The sequence below is a fragment of the Haliotis rufescens genome, unplaced genomic scaffold, assembly GCF_023055435.1.
Source record: "Haliotis rufescens isolate VD_foot unplaced genomic scaffold, xgHalRufe1.0.p SCAF_17, whole genome shotgun sequence".
NCBI classification, from domain to species: domain Eukaryota; kingdom Metazoa; phylum Mollusca; class Gastropoda; order Lepetellida; family Haliotidae; genus Haliotis; species Haliotis rufescens.
Window position 1 is genome coordinate 2,318,716 of NW_025963857.1, and position 19,213 is coordinate 2,337,928.

Sequence of the window (19,213 nt, forward strand, 5' to 3'; positions counted from 1 at the left end):
GAGTGATTCAGTCAAGATACATGTGCCTGATAATAGACACTGACTGTAACATTTATAAGTATAAACTGTTATATGCAACAACAAATAACATACATAAATCCATCTACATGGAATTATTGTGGGGTTAAATTTGCATTTATGTCATCATCAGAATATTTGATTATAAACCTTCTAAAATCATATTTGCTATATGATAATAATATCTAATAAATAGACTTAATACTACAGGTGTCTTGAAGTATAGTTGAATGAAAATCAGGATACATGGGTAGAGCAGGACAGTGTATGGGTTGTAAGGGAAATAACTTGTCAACATAATGATAAATATTTTGTTACTAAACAAAAAGATACAACTTTGAGTTACATCTATTTATGTATCATGCACGTCTGGTTGTTTTTTTGGACAAATCTCTGTAATTTACGCCTATTTGAAGAGCATGAGTATCAAAATAATGTAAGAAATGATGGATCAATGAATTAACACCTGTGGTGACCACTTAATGGTGGGACACATTTTGCAAGGGACTGAATAATATGGGCAAATCTATTATTTCAAACTGTATAATGACTGGTATGTATATTAATTGCAACTGAGCAACTGATTGCTTGATAGATGCATGGTAGATTTCCGTTTGGCATATTTATTTTCTAAAAAAATAATGTCAGAATTAAAAAATAAAAGTCAGATGTAACTTTAATTTTGACATAAAAGTAACAATTAAGATAAACTCTTTTATTCTGAATGTTAATTCTCCTTCAATTATTTGTAAAGGCACGCATGTATACTACTGTTTTTCATTGTGATTTCCCAGTTATCTTCCATCGTGTAATTTCGTCTTTCAGTTGAAGACTCAACAAATGTTGATATTGTAAACTAATAATCACTACAAATTAAGTGCTAGTTTAAAATATTCAGTCATACCGTTTTTGAATGAAGGTGCAACAGGGAAACGCTTTAGCTTGGCTCCGTCTCTACATGTTATTAGTTGTCGCAGCCCGCATAGATCCGAAAACCAGACCGGAAGCGGCAGGTTGGACCGTCGCTTATATCATTTCAAAAGGAGAGACATTGCTCTTTTGAACAAAAAGATCGCCCATTAACCCTAATTAAAAAGATATAAAGGCTTTGTTCATAACATACACTAGTTACAATGTCTAGACCTTGGCTTGAAATTTGTTCAAGACCAGAAGCACGAACGACTGATACAAAACATGACCAAATGTAACGTTTTGCTCAAAGACCTCTTGCGAACATGTGGTGTCATCACTGATAACATTGATCCATTCATATAATTGTCACCGCTATTTTGCTGGACTTGTTATTCCCTGGTGGTCCAGGGATTTCCCTTTCTGTGCATGACACCGGTGATATAAACATGTTTGAGCAAACAAAATCCCGTGACGCTTAAAAATAGCATGCTAACACAGTTGTGAGGTAAGCAGCCGTTAGATTGACTAATCGAATGTTATTCTTAACTCGCAACTGGCCGCCCCATAATACGTCATACCTATTATGCGATCTGCTGAACTGTTGCCATGGTATCAGTTGCTGACTGTGATAATTTTGTTCAACATTCATACACTTACTTTCAGTGCCTGTGGAGCCTTCAAGTACCTAAACGTGGGTTTCTTGTAGCTCGACCTAACTTACAGCATGAATGAACAGCGCCGGCTATCATCATCATTGGGTGTGGCGAGAAAGGTGTTAGTCACTAATCGCCTCAAGCTTTATTTGCACTAATTACCAATTGGTTTATTGGTTTACTGCCAGATTCACCTGGTTCGGCTTGGCAACTCCTTGACAAATTGTCAAATATATAAATACAAATTGTTCTATCTAAATGAAACTGGCGATAGAAGTTCATTATCAATGTATGAGGACATCTCAATATCAATGAATGCTTAATATACACATTTGTTTTAAAAATGCATTAAATTGTTCTGGAAACATAAACCCTATTTTGAATGAGTGAAGTGGAATCTGCAAAACGCATGTAATTAATGGAGTCTGGGCGAAGAAAACCAGAGGTTGATGGTATAAGTAATTTGGCCACCCCATCCTCATCAGGCGACTCGCATGGTGTGCTTGGACCACTTGTTCCCCGGAATACATACTGTTGGAGACACGCATCGAGAGACAATAAGAGATTCCTATTTTCAGTTTCTAGTTAAGTCGGGTGTGTTTTCTTGTATGTTTTTAATCAACTTCAATGTATAAAGTACACTTGTTTCAGTCATACCATCAATTTTACCGTCAGTGGTGTCCTCATGATATAAATCAGTGGATTGTATGGTCCAGATTCGAATATTTACAGAATGCCGTCATATAGCTGGAATATTGCTGAGTGCGGGGTTAAACAATAAACCGACAGACCAACCAACCAGTAATGTCAGTTTTACCACCGTTCAATTTTTAGAGGGGCGTATCCATTGAATTAATGGATATCGAGGATTATTGTCTTGGAACTATAATCCCATCCTCCACAATCGTTATCGAACGTCACCATGAAATACTGATGTGACAAAACGCCCAGAAACATCTGATTGCGTTTTAAATACAGATTTGAATAGATAAAGGCTCCGGCTTCTCCACGCGTTTCAGTCGGTACCCTCTGAATGATACGGAAAGGACGCATCTCTTAAGGTAAGGCGTTATGAACATTACTTTGCAATAACCCCTTATACGATGCTTGTTCAGTATTGTTTGGATAATTTATATACCTTTATTCGAAGATATATCTAAATACACAGTTTTCATTGCTTCCAGTTTCCAATCATGCTGCCACTGCCTGTTGCCCTGCTGACCCTGGTGTTGTGCGCGTGCAGCGTTGGCGCCCAAGGCGAGTATTCCTAAATGTCAATTCCGTATAATGGTCACTTATTATAAACTCGAGGATCCAAACAAAACCATTTCTGAATTTGAAATTAGGAAAATACAGCACTCTCATGTGACTTGGTTGTTTCATTACTAATTGGAGAATCTTGTCGCCTAATTCATTCCTTTAAAATTGTCTTTTTGGAAATACAGTTACTTGTATCGTTTGAATACGTAGCCAAAGAAGCAATTTTATCATGAAGGCGAATTGGTATTATGTTCAGACAGTAAAGATATTGTTGACATATATGGACAGTTAGGTTTCTAGAAACCGTCACATCCCGATACTTCCCCAACGACCAAACCTGCAAAGTTCATTTACAACAGCCAGGGGCAATTTACTTGCTGCCGATATCATGTCACTAAAATGTAGCCACGATAACACTGTACCAGCATAATAGCAGCTTTGGCTGACATGCCAGTGCATCATTGTCAGATTTGTAAAACGTGAATATCACAAAATTTGGTGTTTTATTCCCGGCACACTGATCAATGTGTTGACTGAGTGGGATACACCGGCAAGAGAGGTCCCTTATTTGTTGTCGGTGGACCCTCCTCACTCACACTCTTACTGTGTCCCCTGTTTGTCCAATGTATTCGGCCTTGCATCCAGCTCATTGTAGGACATAAATCAAGTTTTTCGAAGCACAATTCATATTTTCACGGACATAGAAAGTTTTTCCGTCTTTGAATGTAAAAGAACAACATTGTAAAACATGAGGGCAAGTACCACAATTTGGTCTGTTACACTTTTGTACTGTTTTACATTCTTGTTTTCCATTCGAGAAAGAAGCCCTAGTAAGAATCTGTTTCAGCTTTTGGCTCTGTCTTTTAGTTTTAATAAGTTTATTTTGTGATATTACCGGGTTTTGGGGTAAAAGGTTGTAGCAAAAGGGAGAACACTCTCGTTAGATTTATCTCTGGGATTTAAAAGATCACAACGGTTTTGTGATTTAGCCTTGTTTTGTGATGTAGCTCTATACTGTTTTTCTAGGGTAGTTTCTTTCTAATAGTGACTCCCTCACTTCATCGAGTCTATATTGTGCACGGTCTGAATTTATATCGTCCCCATATATAACAGGCGGTTATTCCACAATCTCAGGTGAATGCTTGAAACTTTTTTCAACAATCACAGTCAATTTTGTAAGCTACACCCTTTGGGATTTTGAGTATTGAGGGAGGTGGAACTGGTGAAGTAGGTGTCAATGTTGGCTTGCTGTTTGAGGAGGTGGCTGATGATGTGGGAAGCATTTCCTTTGAAGGGGATGGTGATGATGGGGGTGGTCATGTATGTGGGATGGAGTGTGGAGGAGATGGCTTTGTCGAGTTTGAGTGGGTAATTGTTGAGATTGGAATGCTAACATTATTATGGAAGGTGAAAATCCAAATGTTTTTAGAATCATTAACGTACTGACATAACATGCTAGACAAAGTCCTGTTAAATTGTTCCACTAATCCATCACTCATAGGGTGATACGTGTTAGTCTGAGTTTTCTTTATTCCTAGTTCCTGGCAAATGCAATGAAAACGGTTTGCCGAACCTGCAAATGAACTCGTCAACCAATTTCGAGCAATAGTTCGTGTCCTTGTTTTGGAATTCCATAAGTGCAGCTTAAAATAGTTCTGCACAACCAGCAGATAATTGTTTCCGACACTACCAGCCACAGTCCAGAAATATCAACTGCAATATGTTCAAATGGAAAAATACTCAGGAACCTTGTAGACCAGCCTTTCTGCTGGCAATCCGTCTTCCTATCTATACACTCTGAACAAATTTTAACATGAGCTTCATGATCATGGGCTCAACCAGGCCAATAGAACCGTGGTCTCCCTTTTGGCTTTATCTTCTGAATTGCCCCCACCTGCTGATAACTCAAGTAAACATTTGAAGACATCCCCAATCATTGACAGAGGGAGTACCTTTTTGACACTGTATTCGTACAGCCCCCTGACTAAAAACCACCAACAACATACAAGGAATCCCACTGATCTGATAGACCGTTCATGAACCTTGTAACTGGTCTCGTTACATGATTGTATTAATTCCTGTCAATGGCTTCCACGAGGGAACCAAACTCCTGTCACTGTGCCCATTCCAAAGGGCTTTCAATCTGCACGTCTGCAATGTCCTCTCTCTTTCATTGTTTGCAGGGTTTCCTTGATATGTGTCTGCACTAGAAAGTAATTATTTAGCTATATGTTGTACTTCACAATCATAATCAGTCAGAACTTCAAACTACCCATCCACCTGACCTTCCATTTCCATAACCCAAAAGAAAACTACATGCTATCAGATGGGGCTTAAAATGCTTCCTATCTTCCACTACTGCCAACATTTCCTTATGGGTGACACAATAGCTCTGTTCTGATCGTGATAATGCAATCAGAAGTTACTCAGAAACCTTTATTCTAGACGAAACAAGGTTCCACATTACTAGCATCTGTATCTTCAACAAAGTCCTCTTCAAAATCAGGACATGCTAAAACTAAAAAATGTAAGCATATCCTTCAAACAATAAAATGCCTGCTAACAAACCTCACTCCACACAAATTCAGCTCTCTTCACAGTCCACTTAGTCAAAGGTGTCACAATAGACAAAACTGTCTTGATAAATTGCTGGTAATACAATCCAGACTCCCAAGACTTCTGACACGTACTGAAGAATGGGCCAATATCTAATAACTGAAACCTTTTCTGGATTTGGAGTTGTACCTTCAGATTTATTCTCATCACCTCTACTTCCAGCAAATGATCTAAATGTTCCCCAAACGTTCTGGAATATATTATGATATCGTCAATGTAGACATGACGAATTTCAACTTCAAACTGGCCAGAATACAGTCCATGCATTAAACTCTGAAATGTTCCTGAATTGCATAATCTGACATTGAATTCATATAACATTCCCATTGTTGTAATTGCTGTTTTTGCCCTATCCTCTGGTTTCATTCCACTTGCCAAATAGCCCGATGCTAAGTCCAGAGATGAGAACAAACGTGACCCCTCAATCTGATCTGTATTTATACCATCCCATTCCATCCCCAGGATATCTATGAAAAGCAAATCTCAATGGCGTTTCATTAATATGTTTATTATCTTTGGTATGTATCTCATCATTGACCCTGTCAGTTGAACCTAAGTCATGTGGCCAAAATGAGAACTGCTCTGTTCTATATTTCTGTCTATGCTCATTAGAATAATCACCAAGATTACATTTGTCAAAACTTGGGCCTGTTCAAAGAAGTACTTTCGGTAGCTGACTCAATACAACTCCGAAAAAGTCCCTATTCTTGTGCCTCTCACTTACGTAAAGTTTCGTCTTGTCTTGGCACAACATTCTGAACTGATTTGACATTCAACACATCCATCTTCATTAAAGTATCCATCTACCTTTTCAGGAAAATGATCTCATACTTGGCGGGGATGACAACAGTATCCGAAGTAACAATGCCAAAATGAATATACTTATATACCTCGTGTAAGGGAACACCACTACCATGAGCGAACTGTAAACTTGTTCCTATGCATATCGAAAAGGACTTCATGCCATTTGCAAATCCACCATAAAGAAAGATCTCTCACCACAACAAAGTAACACATTGGTATTTTTCCCTTAAGTCAAAGGAATATTACAAAGCCAGGTTGTGTTACTTCAGTCTCACCTAATCCAATCAAATTCACATCAATAGGGCGTAATTCCGTCTTGTCAGAATAATCCTGCCTCAATTGTCAACCATAGAACGAGTACTGTCCAGACGTCGAGGCACAAAATACTCAGGCAAAGAAAATAACCGTATAATCCAATTCTAACATCATTCACTTTGTTCCCATCATTTGGGTCTCATTAACAACCACTGGTTTGGGTTAGCTGGCATAGACCTACCAACATTACCTCCTACAGAATCGCTACCTCTGAACTGGCATGTTCTCGCCAAATGATCCAAAGGTCCACACGCATAACAAGTACCCAATTTCTTATGGCACTTATCCTCAGTATGCCCAATTCCCTGACAGTAAGCACATTTGATCCTCTCTGTAACATGACGATGTCACACTTTGTCCACTCCTGCTTTATCTCTAATGACAAAGTTTCAACTAACTTCTCAAGTGTATAACTCACCTTAGACTTTTCAATCCAACCTGTAGTTGCCAGAACTAACCTACGACTACCGTTATCTGCCTGCTCCATCGATTCTCACTCTTGTGCAAAAGCTACTACTTCATCCAGAGTTTGAAATTTAAGATGTCGTAACATTATCCTGAGATCCTTACATTCAACACTGGAGACAAACGCACTGACACACAAAGTTTCCATAGATTTGACATCCATTATTGTGTAACCTACCTCGCATAAACAACTGAGGCCAATTGCAAAATCAAATTTACTCTCTCCCGACTGTCGAAATAGTGATCTAAAATCAAAATCCGCCAATGCCTGAGTTCCTTTGTGTCTAAATCTAGAAATAAGAGCATGTTCAACTTCCTCTAATTACCCCCGAGAATCAAAGTAGATTTTCCTAGCCCTGCCTGAAAGCAGAATTCTAAAGAAACGACTCATATCTCTACATGTCCATTGATTTAAATCAGCATTCATCTAAAAAGTCCGAACCCAGCCAGGCCATTCATCCATTGAAATTTCTGGTAACAAAGCCTTATCCAAGTTCAACATATTAGAACTAGTACTATTGACAGTAATAAATGACTGTGCAGATCTATCCGTGTCAGATTCAACTGAAGAAAAGTGTAAACTTTGTGCATGCTGGATCTAAATGTGGTAAACCAGCTGGCCAAAGAGTAGATTCGATGGGTGTACGCCCAACTGACTCATTTGACTCTGAAAACTGAAATGTTCTTCCTGTTTCACTGGCAGCCTGAAAGGTTTCTTATCTCTCTCAAATGTAATTAATTCAATTTCAAAAAGTGCTTTCAAACTTCTGAAAGATTAAATTAAACTGACATGCTGTAGCGACATTTTGTATTTACAGTTTAAGTGAAGTAATCAAAATAAAAAAAGCCAAAAGCATATCTAAATGAAGCGACACAACCCTTCCATCGGACGTCATTTTTGTCACTGATTCGTCAAATTATCAAATGTCCTCCATATGTCTACAATAAAACTTCTTGAAAGCTTTACTGAGGCCTTGAATGTTGTAACCTTGATCAAACAACTTCTGAGCAAGAGTCGAATGACACTCTTTGAAATCTTGGTAGAAAGGGCATTCTCGATTGTATCTCAAGAGTTGTGAAATGTAAACACCAAAAGCTGGAGCTGCTGGAATATTACTTGCCAAAGCGAAAGTTGACTATGTGAAAGTTGTAGTTATCCCTCTTGTCGTACAGTCTTGTGGAGAGTGTTTTGAACCTTTATGCATAGATCTAAATATGAAACAGATGAAGCGGTCTCCTTTATTTCTAGTTCAGCTAGGTAAATCAGTGGAAGGGAATTGGCTATTTGATTGTCATTGAACGATATCAGATCATCGATATACCTGAAGCTTAAGTTATACTTCTTGGTCAAATGACCTTGTTTTGACTTTACCAATCCGAGCAGATACTCCGATTCATATGCATAAAGAACCAGATCCGCAAGAAGGGGAACACAATTGGTGTCCATGGGAATGCCTACTTCTTGCCTAAGTGTCTTTCCCAAAAAAATTGTTCGTAGATGTTATCAATGAGGAAGTCCAGCATTTCACATATTGTTTTCTCAGTAGCCTTCAGATGACATTTGCTTTCATTTTTTAGAAATTGTCCTGAACCTGTATCTGTGTTCATCACGTTTTGTAAGAAAAGCCCCCAATACTAAAGCATGGTAGCTGAAATAAACCCTCACACGAAAAACAGATACTAATTAAACCTGTATGGTGTCTAAATTCTAAATTTACTGTCTAAATCTAAACCTAACGAACTGATTAGTCAATAACAAGAAATCCTTCCGATGATGCCATTTGCATATACTTATCAGACGTATTACCATACCAGAATAAACCTGGTGTATTCTATGAACCCTAATTGGTTCAATTCCAATGTGCTGAACAAGCCACGAGCGCCTAGTTGAAAAACATGACAAAATCAAAGTCAAACGACGATACATTTTCTACATCTTCTCTACAATTACCAATAGAAAAATAGCTTCGGTAAATGTTCTACTTGGTGTGACCCCCGGGAAAGCTTCTGACAAAGGTGCTGACAAACCTGAAAACATAATCGGGGCGAACCGGGATTCGAACCCAAATAGATTTGTCAGAAGATAGGTTTCCACAAGAAAAGACAGCACCATGGTAAATCATCGTTGGAACTGTTTCATATATAATATTCTATCATGTCATCTGTAACTAGTAGCTACAATGCATTTCCCTGAAGTAATATTTAATGTAGCTACACTTCTATGACGTGCTAAGGGACATTGCATTCGAACACTACCGGAACCTACTCAATTTGCATGAAACCTGTTCTTGTTGTTGGAGACTTTCATTGCAAAATGTTTTGACTTGTCCCCCATGTTTTGCTGACATAGTCATTTTCCTGCAACAGAAGTACAAATGTAAAACCACCCGAGGCATTGCCGTTACGGAACTTATTCTTTTCTTCTTCCGAAACATAAAGTTTGCTACATTTAGGCCAGTAATATAAATACCTTTGCCCCTTGGAAGTGACAAACAGGAAATTTTGATTCTGTTTTAATTTTTATCTGCAGATCTGATTTTTTTCGAATTCGTTGTGGAAGATCTCTTCGAGGGACAGTCAAACAATATAACACTGCGACGGTTTGGTATCGTCCAAGGAGACATCCAAATTGATTACACAATCACGGGATTGGGGCTATCATCCCCTGATGATTTTACGGGAGGGAATTTCTCAATTGTTTACCCTCCTACCGAGGACCCACTGAAAGTCCCAATTGACGTGAAGGATAACTCCGTAAGTACCTGTGTTGAAATATCTGTGTGTTTTCCTCTTTTTGATGTCCATTAAACGATAAAAGCCTTAACAATTGATGTACATTGCACACGCGTAAGTATATGAGTCTTAATGTCAAGTTAAACAATAGTCAAGCCCTTCGGGGGCAATTGATCCTGGACGTCAGCGTGACGAACAATCTATTCTTTCTCACCATACACCTGAATGATTAGATGAAATCCGTCTAATTCTTGATGTTTCATATGAACGTGGCACGCAGAACGATCCTGACGATATGCAATCATGTTTTTGTATTGTCGTTGGGCAGGATATTCGAACATTGTTATTTTAACCTTCAATCATAATTCTCGCATTCTTCATCTTTTTAAGGTTTGTGACAATGGTCGAGCAATATTTGTGAGGATCACGGGCATCGACAAAGCACCTATACCAGAAACTGACTTGAGGCTTTTCATTGTTGTTGATGACGATGGGGGTGAGTTAATATGTAATACAATACACAACCTTGTCACGTGTCATGATAGGAACAACATTGCTGTCATTGCAACATTGCCACAGAACATTGTATGCAAATGCATTATGAAATACTATTCTGTTAAGTTATCTACAATGACGGTTACGAGTGTTAACCACCAGACTACTCGATGGAGATTTTAAATATATTTGTCAGGGGATATGGCCCGTGTCTTCCTTAAGTGTTGCATTTGTCTCACTGGAACAAAGCATGTACTGTATTCGCATCATATGTTTATTTACTTCAGAATGGACCGCTTGGGACACATCGGAGGGACCTTGTAACTGTGACACGGACATGCGAGATAGGGTTAGGAATCGAACGTGCACCGACAAGGGAATTGCCGGGCGAACGTGCGACGGACCTAGCTCCATAAACGATACTGTATCCTGTGCTGGCGATCCTGCTTGCACAAGTACTGAAACACATTCATATTTCAATTGTCTAATGACCTATTGATCCCTGTATATCGACCTGGAAATCGTATTATATTAGGAAGCTCAGATGTTAGATAATATATATTGTCAATGCTGGAGAATAACCTGTCTAGATTATCAAACATTGTTCATCTATATCTAACATCATAGCTTTGAAACGTGTCATACAGTGAGTGAGTTGGGTGTAATGGTTCTGTTAGCATCAGTTATAAGTTATAGCACGGCGTTTCTGTTTATTGGGGGAGAAAGGCGAAAGTCATGCTATCCGTTGGGTGTAACCTACTGACCCGGCTATCATACTTCGGGTGGATTTTGAGACCCATCTAGCAGGTGCTTGGACGGTTAGGGAGGCATGATTAAATTTAACCTTTCCGAAAAAGAGCGAGAATCAACTTTTGAAAGTCTAGTTCACGGGAACTTCACGGAAGATAATACAATACAAGTTGGTGTAAGTACTAATACAATCTAATTTATTGTTTTGAGCGTAACTGTTGCTGTGGATCATTAGGGCTTATGTCACTAATAATGTGTTCAACAATATTTTCAGCCACACCTGCACCAACAACTACAACTACAATGATGCCAACCACTTCAACTACAATGATGCCAACCACAACACCCTGGGCAGCGTGGTCAGCTTTGTCAGGTGTGTAGGAAATAAGATGCACGTCATGTTCATTTACGATACGCTAAATTAACCAGGCTCTAACGCATAGTCGGCTTAAACAAAGCTATATACCATCTCCTTGAATGGCAATTAACGTTGTTCTTTCTAATAACGAACTCTTGTGTAACCAAGAGTACGGTTATTTGTTGTGCGGATTGGATTTTAGAACAAACTGTCTATTGTCAACTCAATAGTTGATCCCCATCACTGACCACTCCATCCACTGTACCCGCCCTACCCACCCCTGGCAGGTTTTCGGGGTATGTCAGGATCCGGCATCCGACCGTACTCGTCGGTTTTACCAAAATGTTTGCTTGTTGGTTGTTTAACGACGCACTCAGCAATGGTCTAGCTATTTGATGCAGTCGAGATTAGACAAGCCAATTCAGTGTATGATATCATAGGCAATGATATACGCAATTGGGATATATTGACATGAAATCAACGAAGTCAGCGAGCCTGACCACGTTAGTCGCCTTTTATGATGGGTTGCTGATGATGGATCTTCACGGGTGTCTCCAAATTGAAAAACGCCGAGGACCTACTTTGTGTCACTCTCGCATCAAGCTGCCACGCCATCAAATGAGGGGTGGGGTAACCTAGTGGTTAACGCATTCGCTCATTACGTCGAAGACCCGGGTTCGATTCCCCACATGGGTACAATGCTGTCATATTGCAGGCATATTGCCAAAGGCGGCGCAAAACCATACTCACTCACTCATTCACACACGTTTATCCTCGACCGCGCTACTCAGCATATACCGTTAGGTTTATGTTGAAGGGATGGTTCCACGTTGGATGACGCTATGAATTGTTGTTGGTATACGTCACTCACTTCCTTACCATACAATAAAGTACTAACTTCTGATTGGTTAAGGAGCGGGAAATTGTTATTCATCTAGCTCGCTCATACGCAGGGTGCAAATTTCACCCGTAACTTGTTTTTCTCAGTTTCTTTCGGTTCATGAAATGAACCGATGTTTATCAGAATGAATTGGTTAAAGGTGAGGCCCTCGGTTCGTTTGCGTTTGCCCGTTGTGTTGTTTTTCATTTTACACAAGAGCAACGAGTAACGAATGAAACTGCGGACATGTATTCAGACCTGTATGAATGAATGTCGGTGACATAAATTCGTTGTTAACTGCTCCCTCGGGGTATGTGGTGTGATGCCCCCTGTGAGTGAGCTCATGTAATCTCCCACAACTGCTCGGAGTACATAGGCTCACACACAGGGGACAACACACCATGTGCCCCAAAGGAAGCAGTTAACAACATGTCATTTCTTATTGTGAATGAAAGAACTTTTACTGTGTAATTACAAATCAAGTTTTATGAAACTACGCCAAGCATTGTTTTACATGCACTTAGGTGGTGCTACCTCCACGTCATTAATACTTCCTTCTGTCAGACGATACATAATTCAAGAGTAATTTGCCGGATAACCATTTGTCCAATTAATGAATCATGAGCACGGAGTTTTTGGAAACCCCGTCCCCAATGTTATTCCCCCAGTAGGCGGTGCATACGGTTTTACGACTTCCGGATAAGAAGGGTTTCACTATAGACAAAGTGTCAATTGATTCTCTGCTGCGAATATATAATCAATGTTATATTCAAGCCTTTGAAGGGCATTAAGAAGTGATACGCATAAGGAAGAGAATTTATCGATGTCAACTTCTTTATTTTATGAGTTTATTATGGGGAACTCAACATTCCTCTTAAAGAAGTTGACATCCATAAATTCTCTTCCCAATGTTATATTTTTTTAATTCTAATGACATCCTCTGCTGGGTCAGGATGCTACGGTCCGTGGAACTGCTGGGAGCCGGGGGAGTGCTCAGTGACGTGTGGGGAGGGCTTGACGACGGAGATGCGGACCAGAGAGCTGCTGGATTGTGGCAACAACGCATGTGACGGCCCCTTGGAAGAGCGTAGAACAGCAGTGTGCAACGAGCAATCCTGTGTTTGTGCAGAGGGTGAGATGCAAATATACGCGAGTGAGTTGGTTTAACGCCGCTTTCAGTAATTATTCACTTATTTACATGGGAGTCATCATTATTGGTGTGCTTCTGTGTGTACGTGTATCTCTCTCTTTCGGGGGCGGGGGAAGGTTAGTGTAGGGTAGACTGGTACGGTGACATGTTATGGGTAATAGCGGGATGAGCGGATACTAGTACAAATCCCCACGTCTAAATGCAGCATGGGTCATCCATGTTCTGATACATTAACATAAAGAATGTTTAAGTCTTTAATCAGTCCAGGCTTGCAAAAAAACCACTGAACTATCAACAGTTTATATCTCTAACATGTCGCTACAAAAAGTATTTAAACATCCATGTGAACAATTTGTATTTAAGACATTTAAGAACGAGTATTAGCCAAGGTCATCAATTTTAAAGATCTGGCATTATGTATATATGTATTTTTATTTTATATTTTGAATATAATCATTCAGTAAAGAGCATTATTTGTTTGGTCTGTATTTGCTTGAATTAGAAAAGAAACTAATTATCACACGTGGAAATAGCAGTAGAATGTGTCCTGAGTATATTCGTTACATGTGGAACATACTTTGTGTGAGCCTTCTTTCTGTCCTCTTCAATTACGCAGAAGGTGACATAAGTATCCAGCGCGTTAAGAATTAAAAGGTTAACACTGTGAAATGAGACAATTCGACTGGGAACACAGCCAAAGGGTGGAGTCGAATGAAAGTTCAAAATTCAAATGACTTGTGGTGCCGCAGTGTGTTATGGAGAGTTGCGTCCCTTTGGCATATCAGGTTGCGCTGATTATGTTTCCAGTATCATATCCACGCACGAGGGTTTCACCAAAGTGGTAAATATCTTATCCCTGCATCACCCCGGTCTTTCGTCCTTACGTCAATTTGACACGCCGTACTTGAACTACAACTGAACGACTTCAAAGCGGCGTTAACCCAAACTAAATCACTTACTCACAATACTATGCCACTTCTATTGAGACAAATGTCCTGCTCCAACCTACTCCTTTCGCAGATCTAATAATGAACGATCGGCATAACTATACTTTAACACAGCATCTTTGCATTTTTACCTACAAAAAAATGTAATCATTTCACCGAAAAGGCAAAATCATGTTTGTGAGATGTCACTGTCTTTTGAATTTGCCTCCAGCTCTGACAAACTGGTCACAGTGGCTGTACGCAGGGTCGTGTTCAGCAACCTGCGACGGCGTCGTACCCCAGATGCGAAACAGGACTTGCATCAAGGTGTCGGGCTGCCCCGGGGTTATGCTTAACCAGACAAGGACGGCATCGTGCTCTAAGTCATGCGATGGTCCTTGGGGTTGATACAGGTATGAAGTTGTCTTCATCTCTAAAGGTCAATAACGCGTCTTTACTCATGTGGCAGTGTAAGGACACAGATATATCCCCATTAATGACCATTATCTCAGTGCTGGAACACAGGTATGTAATCGCAGTGGCGGTTGCTTCAGTGTTGAAACATAGGTACGTACCCTTAATGACGGATGCGTCACTCTGAGAACACACATATGTATCGCCATTGTCGGTTACGTCAGTGTTAGAAAACAGGTATGTACCCTCAATGACGGTTGCTTCAGTGTGCAAACACAGGTATGTATCCTCAATGACGGTTGCTTCCGTGTGCAAACACAGGTATGTTTCCTTAATGACGGTTGCTTCAGTGTGCAAACACAGGTATGTTTCCTTAATGACGGTTGTTTCAGTGTGCAAACACAGGAACGTATCCTTAATGACGGTTGCTTCAGTGTGCAAACACAGGTATGCTTCCTTAATGACGGTTGCTTCAGTGTGCAAACACAGGTATGTTTCCTTAATGACGGTTGTTTCAGTGTGCAAACACAGGTACGTATCCTTAATGACGGTTGCTTCAGTGTGCAAACACAGGTATGTTTCCTTAATGACAGTTGCTTCAGTGTGCAAACACAGGTATGTACCCGCAATGACGGTTGCTTCAGTGTGCAAACACAGGTATGTACCCTCAATGACGATTGCTTCAGTGTGCAAACACAGGTATGTACCCTCAATGACGGTTGCTTCAGTGTGCAAACATAGGAAATTACCTTAATGACGGCTGCTTCACTCTGAGAACACACATATGTATCGCCAATGACGGCTGCTTCACTCTGAGAACACACATATGTATCGCCAATGACGGTTGCTTCAGTGTGCAAACACAGGTATGTACCCTCAATGACGATTGCTTCAGTGTGCAAACACAGGTATGTACCCTCAATGACGGTTGCTTTAGTGTGCAAACACAGGTATGTACCCTCAATGACGGTTGCTTCAGTGTGCAAACACAGGTATGTTTCCTTAAGGACGGTTGCTTCAGTGTGCAAACACAGGTATGTACCCTCAATGACGGTTGCTTCAGTGTGCAAACACAGGTATGTACCCTCAATGACGGTTGCTTCAGTGTGCAAACACAGGTATGTACCCTCAATGACGGTTGCTTCAGTGTGCAAACACAGGTATGTTTCCTTAATGACGGTTGCTTCAGTGTGCAAACATAGGTACGAACCCTTAATGACGGCTGCTCCACTCTGAGATCACACATATGTATCGCCAATATCGGTTACATCAGTGTTAGATCATAGGTATGTACCCATTTACGTTTGCCTCAGTGTGCAAACACAGGTATGTACCATCAATGACGGTCGCATCACCCTTGGAAGACAGGTATGTATCCTTAATGACGGTTGCTTCAGTGTGGAAACACAGGTATGTCAATTATGCTTCAATACTGATGGGCAAAACCAAAAAGAATGGGTAGTCTTCCCAACGGATCCTGTCACAGCTTTGTAAAACGACTTTGGGAACGCTAGATCACCTGGCCACCTGTGCACTCATTTTGGTTACACTGTTTCCACTTATTAAATGTTTTTATTGTACCGTGTTTAATGACCTGTAATTCCCTCGTTTAATGACCCATAGTTGCCGTGTCTTCGTTTTGCAGACCATGCCATGTCAGTAGCAATCCTTCGTCGCCGACCATGCTGATATCAATATGGGCATTAAAATCCGTTTCTTGTTCATTAAAATTTGCATGTTTCAACGTTTATTTGTATGTTTTTTATTATTGCACATGATTAGGGAGCTTGCTGGAAAGACTCAATGCGCACAATTCCATTTGCTAAAACATGGGGACTGATACAATGTTCTCGTACCCATGAATTTAGGGAGGTACATTGTCTGGCACTATCTTTGAACCCTGCCTTTCACACCGCACGTGATATGTCTTAGGATTATAATCATAACAGTATTGCAAAAGAATTGCTGTAGATAAACACTACTTCGATTCTACTGTAGACATCAACTCTGCACGTCCACTGTATACATCTACTGAACACATCTACTGTAGACATCCACTCTACACGTCTACTTGTGCACATCTACTGTGGACATCCACTCTGCACATCAACTGAACACATCTACTGTACACATCTATATAACACATCTACTGTAGACATCCACTCTACACATCTACTTGTACACATCTACTGTAGACATCCACTCTGCACATCCACTGAACACATCTACTGTACACATCTATATAACACATCTAATCTTCACATCTACTCTGCACATCTACCTGTACACATCTACTGTACACATCTATATAACACATCTACTGTAGACATCCACTCTACACATCTACTTGTACACATCTACTGTAGACATCCACTCTGCAAATCCACTGAACACATCTACTGTACACATCTATAAAACACATCTAATCTTCACATCTACTCTGCACATCTACCTGTACACATCTACTGTACACACCTATATACGCATCTACTGTACACATCCATATAACACATCTACTGTAGACATCCACTCTACACATCTACTTGTACACATCTACTGTAGACATCCACTCTGCACATTCACTGAACACATCTACTGTACACATCTACTGTACACATCTATATAACACATCTAATCTTCACATCTACTCTGCACATCTACCTGTGCACATCTACCTGTACACATCTACTGTACACATCTATATAACACATCTACTGTACACTTCCACTGAACACATCTACTGTACACATATATATATAACATCTACTGTAGACATCCACTATGCACATCCACTGATCACATCTACTGTACACATCTATATAACACATCTAATCTTCACATGTACTCTGCACATATACCTGTACACATCTACTGTACACATCTATATACACATCTACTGTACACATCTATATAACACATCTACTGTAGACATCCACTCTACACATCTACTGTACACAACCACTCTACACATCTACTGTACATATCAACTGAACACATCTACTGTATACATCTATATAACACATCTACTGTGGACATCTACTCTGCCCATCTACTTGTACACATCTACTGTACACATCTATACACACATCTACTGTGGATATCCACTCTGCACATCAACTGAACACATCTACTGTACACATCTATATAACACATCTACTGTAGACATCAACTCTACACATCTACTTGTACACATCTACTGTAGACATCCACTCTGCACATCCACTGAACACATCTACTGTACACATCTATATAACACATCTAATCTTCACATCTACTCTGCACATCTACCTGTACACATCTACTGTACACATCTATATACACATCTACTGTACACATCCATATAACACATCTACTGTAGACATCCACTCTGCACATCCACTGAACACATCTACTGTACACATCTATATAACACATCTAATCTTCACATCTACTCTGCACATCTACCTGTACACATCTACTGTACACATCTATATAACACATCTACTGTACACATCTATATAACACATCTACTGTACACATCTATTTTTACACATCTACTGTAGACATCCACTCTGCACATCAACTGAACACATCTTTATAACACATCTAATCTTCACATCTACTCTGTACATCTACCTGTACACATCTACTGTACACATCTATATAACACATATACATGTAGACATCTACTCTGCACATCCACTATACACATCTACTGTACACATCTACTCTGCACATCCACTGTAGACATCTACTTCTCACATCTACTGTAGGCATCCACTCTGCACATCCACTATACACATCTATATTATACATCTACTGTACACATCTACTGTACACATCCACTCTGCACATCGACTGTACAAATCGACTGTACACATCTTCTCTACACATATAAGGGGCGGTGGGGTAGCCTAGTGGTTAAACTGTTCGCTCATCACGCCGAAGACCCGGGTTCGATTCCCAACATGGGTACAATGTGTGAAGCCCATTTCTGGTGTCCCCCGTCGTGATATTGCTGGAATATTGCTAAATGCGACGTAATAACATGCTCACCCACTCACTCACTACACATATAATGAATACATTCACAGTACACATCTACTGTACACATATTCTGAATAGATCCACTGTACACATCCTGTCTGCACATGTACCGAATATATATATATATATATATATATATATAGAGAGAGAGAGAGAGAGAGAGAGAGAGAGGTTATCACGCGAGTGTGTTTGGGGATGGTAAATATCCTGCAGCAGGAATAAACTTTGTATTTAGCGAGCCTTGGCGAGTGTTTATTCCTAATATATATATATATATATATATATATATATATATATATATATATATATATATATATATATATATATTGTACACACCCACTCAATACACCCACTGTACACATCCACTGATTACATCCACTGTACACATCCTGTCTGCACATCTACGGAATACATCCACTGTACACATATATTGAATAT

General features: G+C 39.8%; 1 protein-coding gene across 2 annotated transcripts in view; it reads left to right on the plus strand.

Moving 5' to 3' along the window:
- The window catches only part of LOC124129976 (A disintegrin and metalloproteinase with thrombospondin motifs adt-2-like), a 39,331-nt gene extending 22,838 nt beyond the window's left edge, over positions 1-16,493 (plus strand). The window contains exons 1-9 of one of the 2 annotated variants that reach the window (XM_048397404.1): positions 2,541-2,644; positions 2,768-2,840; positions 9,574-9,797; positions 10,167-10,272; positions 10,559-10,726; positions 11,296-11,394; positions 13,212-13,391; positions 14,568-14,748; positions 16,395-16,493. In XM_048397404.1, the coding sequence (XP_048253361.1) occupies positions 2,777-2,840; positions 9,574-9,797; positions 10,167-10,272; positions 10,559-10,726; positions 11,296-11,394; positions 13,212-13,391; positions 14,568-14,743 (1,017 nt within the window). In that variant the 5' untranslated portion in view covers positions 2,541-2,644; positions 2,768-2,776 and the 3' untranslated portion in view covers positions 14,744-14,748; positions 16,395-16,493. Of the gene's footprint in view, positions 1-2,540; positions 2,645-2,767; positions 2,841-9,573; positions 9,798-10,166; positions 10,273-10,558; positions 10,727-11,295; positions 11,395-13,211; positions 13,392-14,567; positions 14,749-16,394 lie in introns of those variants that run through there. The other variant, XM_048397405.1, reaches the window with a different exon arrangement.
- The last annotated feature ends 2,720 nt before the right edge of the window (positions 16,494-19,213 follow it).